Source organism: Protobothrops mucrosquamatus, unplaced genomic scaffold (assembly GCF_001527695.2).
Source record: "Protobothrops mucrosquamatus isolate PMUCROS unplaced genomic scaffold, P.Mucros_1.0 scaffold340, whole genome shotgun sequence".
Classification (NCBI taxonomy): domain Eukaryota; kingdom Metazoa; phylum Chordata; class Lepidosauria; order Squamata; family Viperidae; genus Protobothrops; species Protobothrops mucrosquamatus.
Window position 1 is genome coordinate 343,122 of NW_015386677.1, and position 7,244 is coordinate 350,365.

The 7,244-nt window shown below is 36.2% G+C and overlaps 1 protein-coding gene across 1 annotated transcript in view; it reads right to left on the reverse strand.

Annotated features, from left to right (window-relative positions):
- LGR4 (leucine rich repeat containing G protein-coupled receptor 4) overlaps nucleotides 1–6,392 on the reverse strand; it is a 42,395-nt gene extending 36,003 nt beyond the window's left edge. The window contains exon 1 of the mRNA XM_015815381.1: nucleotides 6,331–6,392. Coding sequence (XP_015670867.1) covers nucleotides 6,331–6,392 — 62 coding nt within the window. The remainder of the gene's footprint in view (nucleotides 1–6,330) is intronic.
- Between the last annotated feature and the right edge of the window lie 852 nt (nucleotides 6,393–7,244).

The window sequence follows — 7,244 nt, forward strand, 5'->3', positions numbered from 1 at the left end:
TTGTGTAGTGTAAGACTAAATCCCTTTTAAAGCCATCTAGGTTAGTAATCACCACATTTCACAGCAGTAAATTTTATATAGTTTAACCGTGTGTTGTGCATACATGATGAAAATAGTTTTGCCTGCTGGGAATCTCCTGTCATTTGATTTAACAGGATGTCTGGATTCTAGAATTACAAGGGGGGGAAATGTAACTCTTGTTTCTTCTACAAGGCTTTATTTTATAACTGTCTATCACCCACCTACACTTTTCCCTCAAAGGCAGGATCTAATAAATAAATGTATTTGTTAGATCAATAATGTGGACTAGTTTAAACAATTTAATCCATAGTGTGTCATTTTGTTTTTCAAATGAATTGTACAGCCTCCATGTTGTATTCAAGGTGGAAAAGAAATTCTGAAATTATTTATTTTGGTCTGATTTTTTTTACATTCCCAAAACCTAGCATTTTAACAGGGGAGTTTATAGACTTTCTATACTCACTGTAGGTGATCTGCCATAGGAAAACAGTTATTTTAACATATGGTTAACAATTACTTTTTTATTGTAAAGTAACTCTCTCTCTCTCTCTCTCTCTCTCTCTCTCTCTCTGTGTGTGTGTGTGTGTGTGTGCATTATAGAACACTTTAATCCTGGCCAACACTAGTTGATTTCCTTTACCTTTCTTATAATAATTCCATCTTGCTTTAATTTAACTTTCAGCTGTTTAGCCTTTACTTATTTCAATGCTACTTTCAAGCAAATTTCATAGCTAAAGCTACATGATCTCAATCTAGAGAGGGTTTCTCCCCCCCCTCCCAATTTAATGTTAAACAGTATGGGGGACAAAATGAAATCCTGTTAATACTCCACAGTCCAAAGGTACAGAGAAAAACAGAATAATCATTCATTACAATTACTGAGGGAAATACAAGCACACCATATAAACATGATGTCATTTTGACTTCAGACAAGGAGTCCCTGCTAATTTACACCCTGTTTCGCTCAACCCTCCCCCCCATCCCATTCTTTTCTGTTTTCCAGTGTGCATGATGTTTCCTTTCTATAACATGAATGTAATGACCCTGCTGTATAGTTATATAAGCATCTGGGAGTTGTGCAGCTGTACAAATATCTTGCTTGAAGTTCAAGGAAAGGGTTGCAAAACATTTTATTCAGCTGATGCTTACTGTAAAAAAATTTCACTATAGTTTTTTTCCCTTCACAAAGAATGCATTTTAGGCAAAAATAGACAGTAAAGTGATCAGCTAATCTTTTTTAAAAAAAAGATGGGGGAAGTTTAGATGTTATAAAATTGAAATTTATCTAAGTTGTTTACAGGCTACTCTGCAACAATGCCCAATTGATAGCTTGAAACAAGTAATTCATTCTAACGGTTGTCCCAAATTATGGGAAATTTCTATCTTCTGGCTACTAAATTAAAAACAATCTAATCAGCAACATCTGATATCACTGTGAATAGGTAAACACACACATAAAAACAATACCAAAAGTTGTTTTTTTTTTTAAAAAAAATGAGTTTTGTAAAATAGAGGTTGCCATGTTTTCAAGTGTATTAAAATGAAGTGTATATATTTATTTTTCTAATATACTCCACACTCAGTTAATAAGAAAGAATAGATCATATACTGCCCTCATAGACTATGTCAATCATACTAATTCAATGACAGGATTATCTTTAGTGTAATTATGTTCTAATGTGATGTGAAAATCATGTTTACTGAGGATGCCATTTCTTTATTAAAATGATATTTCTCTGGAGGAATGCAACTTTTCACAGAATAATGTTATTCGCTTGGAGCAGGGTTTTTCAACCAGTGGTACGGGTACCACCTGTGGTACATTGGCACCTGGCAGGTGGTACGCGACCATCCTAGAAAAGTGGTAGCGGGGGAGGGGAATGAGCTGAACCGCACCGCACAAGCCTGAGCGAGAGATGGCTGGAGCTGCAGGGCTCAGTGGAAGCGCCAGGATCAGTGCCGCTTTCCAGCTGATCGGCACTTCTTCGGGAGTGTCAGGGCTCAGTGGAAGCGCCAGGATCAGTGCCAGGATCCAGCTGGAGCTCGGCACTGATCCTGGCGCTTCTGCTGAGCCCTGAAGAAGCACCAATCAGCTGGAATGTTGCAGCATCTCCAGGGTCTTGTGATTTACATTCAGATGCTTGGCAACTGATTCATATTTATGCCGGTCACAGTGCCCCAGGGTCATGTGAAGTGACCAAAACCTGCTGCAAACACCCAGCAGATGGGGGGAATAAAAACCAAACACTCCCCACCCCACCCCTGCTGCCAATCCTCAACAGAAATGCTCACAACAATGAAAACCTCGGACAGGAGGAAGAGCGCTGGTGGGCGGGCAGGTAGGTGTCTTGCTCGGTGTGGCTTGGGGGGCACTTTTTTCAGTGCCATTGTAACTTCAGACAGTCACTAAGCGAACTGTTGTAAGTTGAGGACTACCTGTACTTCATCACTTTTTCCCCTTTTTTGGGGGGGTCATCAAGTTTTTGATACCTTGCTGGGTGACTGGTGGTACTCGGATATTGTCATATCCTAAAAGTGGTATAATGGGTGAAAAGGTTGAAAAGCCCTGGCTTGGAGAGATAAAAGCAAAGCAGAATTTTGTGACTGTTTGATCAAAAATAATTTACAATATCCTTTTATTTCTGTCTTTTATCAACACAACATGTAGAGATAGTGGAATCAGTAACTATACCACAACCCCCCCCCAAGAACCTGCAAGCACAGGGTTAAAAGGTGGTAAGAAAAAAGCTGAAAAAAAATTCTATAAAACTAAAAAACTGAGTCACTATAGGGTTATATAAAATTTAATTAAAATTCAAGAAATATTACATGGTGCTACCTACAAAGGTAAAATAAAACCTGAATTAAAAATTAAGCTGCAGCCACTAGCCCAAGTAACTGGACAACAATATAATTATAGGAATTATAGAATTTATATTTGCTTAGCCTATCCATTTGTGGGTTTTTGAAAAGAGAGAAGTTTGGGGAAGTACACTCCAGTACTCTGTTACCAAGAATCTGAAAGTGGTGGTTCCAAAGTAGACACAAAGCATTGCTTTCAAAGCTCTAGAACAGATTTTGGAATTCTCACTTGGCTGGTTCTGCTTCACTTTCCCCAGATGTCTGCACACACATGTATCTGCACAGACAACAGTTCCTTCAAAACTGCCAGCAAAGCTGTCCACACTCACAAATGCATAGACAGTATGGTTAGGCTTTAGAGCTTCCAAAGAATGCAGTTACTTTAACAATCCAAGAAGGGTCTTTTCATTGCAAAATACTTTTTTTAAATACTCAGCATAGCTATAAAGCATTAATTAGATCCAGCTTCATATCATGAATTCTCTTATTTTATTCCCCCCAAAAAGCTTTCATATGTAATCAGAGTCCCCCCCACCAAATATGTCCTTAAGTACACACTCACGTCTTTGGGTGTCTTTTCATTTGTATATTCCTAACAATGCTTTTTGTCTTTTCTTTCTATTGTTACTAAATCTAGTGCCATATTGAACTTAAATAACCACTACTATTGCAACAGTTTGTGTACTTTTGAATGACAAAGAACTCCACATTCTGGGATTTTAAATCCATTAATGCGAATACATTTAGGCTAGAAAGGAGTAGCCTACAAATGCTTTTAAGTTTTTTAAAAATAATTTTGTGGAATACATTCAGATATTTGAACAAAACTGTAGATGTTTTGTAAGGAAAGCAAGAGAGCTGTCAAACCCTCCGAGGAATTCTAGTCCCCATCTAATACTCAGGGCAGCAACATACTAATTACAGCTGATTTACAGTTTGTAAAGGAATCTTGGCAGGTGCCCATGTAACATGAGTAGAACAGTAGAACAGGCCTTAAAATAGCTGTATCAAGCTTTCAAGAATGATTTTCACAGCCCTAATGCTCATACTGACATTACGTAGAGTACACATATCATTAAAGGAAATGGCAAGGTCTTTGATAGTTTTCTGTAATGCCTTTTTATAAATTAGTAAGTAATTGCCACAAAAGAAAGAATTTCCATTATATTCATTAGCATGCTACAGATTATTAAATGCTAATATTATTATGTAAATTGTATACATATACTTGGCCTGAACAGTGTATAAACTATAACTTTCTTTTAACTACACTTGTAATAATAATAATAATTAAGTAAACAACTTCCTCATATTGGAGGGAAGGAGAAAACAAACCAATGTTAACAAATGTGACAGGAGGAAATCTAAAAATATTAATCAACTTATATATCTGAATATAAGATAATTTCTAAACTAGTATAAAAAAGAGAATGTGAACCAGCCTATTGTAATAGAACAGTGTTTCTTAACCTTGACAATTTTAAGGCATGTGGACTTCAACTCCCAGAATTCCACAGCCAGCAATGCTGGCTGTGGAATTCTGGGAGTTGAAGTCCACATGCCTTAAAATTGTCAAGGTTGAGAAACACTGTAATAGAAGGAATTCAACAGGCCCACATTGTAAGGGACTTTTGTCTAGTTGGTTGGACATTATTTTAACAATATTTGCAATATTCAGTAGAATTTGTTCTTGAGTTCTGGTTCCCATAATATATTTTTATGAAGTTTACAACAGCAAATATTACAGATGGTACAAGAGTTCTGAATATGTCTTAAAAGTGGAGACAAATGGCCCCAAATGACTATGCTGCTCTCACTTATAAAGTTCTCTACTAACATAAAGTTCCCAACTACTAATTGTAAGTAGTAGAGGATGTTTCAGGTTTGTCAGCCTATCCTGCTCTGTGAACTACAGTGTGCATCAAAGGTCAGCAAAATATTTTCTAGAAATAAAGACTATTTGAATGGCTTTCCTTGAGGCTTTTGTCTTTGGGTGGAACACAAGAGACAATTTAGACTGAATAGCTAGGTGAGGCTTTTTTCAGTTTCTATGCTCCTGGGAATTTTAGAACCTTCCCTTTTAATTCCTATAATTTAAAAACACTGTCCATTAGATATAAAAAAGAGCTTCTATCACAGAAGGGCGCATCAATCAGAAAACCTTCAAGAATCTAATTGCTTTCCTACAACAAAAAGAGATCTGGAAATTGGCAACTCCCCTGACAAACATCCAATGCCATGTAAGTCCAATGCCATGTAGTTGAGTAAACTATATAATGATCTTCTTCACACCATTATATAGCCAATATGCAGGCTATTATTCTACTAAAAGAAATGCTGTATCTGTGTACTGCATGCAGGCATATGTGTGTTTGTGTATGTGTGTATACTACAAAAATGCTGTGTGTGTGTATACACACACACACAAACACACACACAAAGTTTAGTGTAAACTTTAGTATTACAATTTACAATAAATTGTGGGCTACAGTTCCAGTATAAAGTGGCTAATCTTAACACAACAGTTTTCTTTTAACTTTCCCTAAGAATGAGATAAAATTTCATCACAGTCTACTTATTAACACCAATGGCAATCTGTAACCCTCAAAGGCAAAATGTAGCTCTTAGCTACAGAAAAATTCGTAGCTGATCATATTCAGCAAGTAGCAATAATTTCTTAGTGGTTAGAATGTGACACTTTTGTAAAACAGAGTTGGTGCTTTTTTCTTGTTCATGTATCCAAGTTAAGCAAACTGGTTATAAATGTTTGATAAGCTGGGATCATGAACTGGATAAGGTACAAAGATACCACATCTCTTTAGATCAGGCATGTCAAACTGCTGGCCCACGGGCCGGATGCATCACACCGAAACCGCGCCCACCCCATTGCCGACAAATGAGGAAAAAGTCGCAATACACCACGCAAAATCACATGACGTCATGCGTTTGACATGCCTGCCTTAGATGATTTAGATCTACTTTAATGTTTTTTGGGGGAATCTCTGCTTAGTTATTTTTAGGAATTCTGAAGTATGCCTCTGATACAGCAAGGACTAGAAACTGGCTTTTTAGCTGTCAAATTAGACAAGGCAAAATATTTTTCCCTATCATTCAGATGTTTCTGGCACATAGTAAACACAAGGATTTGTCACATATTGTATATAAGTTATGCAATCAATATAGCACAGCTCCATTTAAAACTGTGGTAATTACACACTCCCATATTGCCTTTGGGCAACACTGTAATTACTCTATGTCATCACTGAAATCACAATTAAAATAATTGCTATAAAAAGATCTCTTGCAAATGGTATTTGAAGAAATATGTTTTCTCTCATTAGCACAGTATCATTACTGTTCGTTATTTAGTTGTAAATGAATTCTTCAGCCAATTTCCACTCATTCACTCTCCATACCACATACCACAGTATTATATTTAATACTCACAGCTCTTCAAGATAAGGGAAATTCTTGAAGGCATTCTCTGGTAATCTTGTTATATTGTTCATACTGATGTCTCTAAATGTGGAGAACAAAAAAAAAATTACAATTCTGTGATAAAAATATTTTGATCAACTAATTTAGGTACTTGGTTCAGTGGTTGGATTCAGCCGGTCTGCACCACTTCGGCAGAACCGGTAGCTAATTTTTTGTTACCCAGGCCCAGAATGGACTTCCGTAAGCGGCATCCGCACAGAGAACTTGTTGTTCACATATTTGAATCCCACCACTGACTTAGTTATACATGTTTCCCCAACTCAGAGCTATAACTGCACTGCATTTTTTTGATTGCAGTTATCAGGACATCTATGCACACATGAACTCTGCATTTTATTAAAGCTATTTTTGTATTACTATTGAATTTTTTTTAAAAAAAAAATGAGCACCATGAATTTAAACGTTCATAACAATCTCTTCCTTTAAAAGAAAGCAAAAGCAAAAGAAGAGAAATGAATACATTCAAACCTTAAAAATTAAGCCACTCAAACTGATAAGTATATAGTAAGAACATGTCTCAGCTCTAACATGGTCATACTTTTCTGTAAAATATTTGTATTTTTTTTTTAAAAAAAACCTCAAGGTAATTGTTTTAAACAGACTTGAATTTCAGTCCTAGAAACAAATGCAGACAAGTACTTACATGACAGGTATGCAAAACAATTTGTTAAGTTTCCTCTCATAGGAAGAGAGACTGAGCAGGATAGTTTTCCTTATGGATGATCAATTACTTTTAATATTAGAAGTCACATCATTGGAAGGGAGGATGAAAAAGGAGGCTGATGGCCCAGAGTGTTACAACAATATTTATTTAAATGAATAAGTTCAAACGAGTAAGTCTTTCTGCCTATCTACTTAACAAT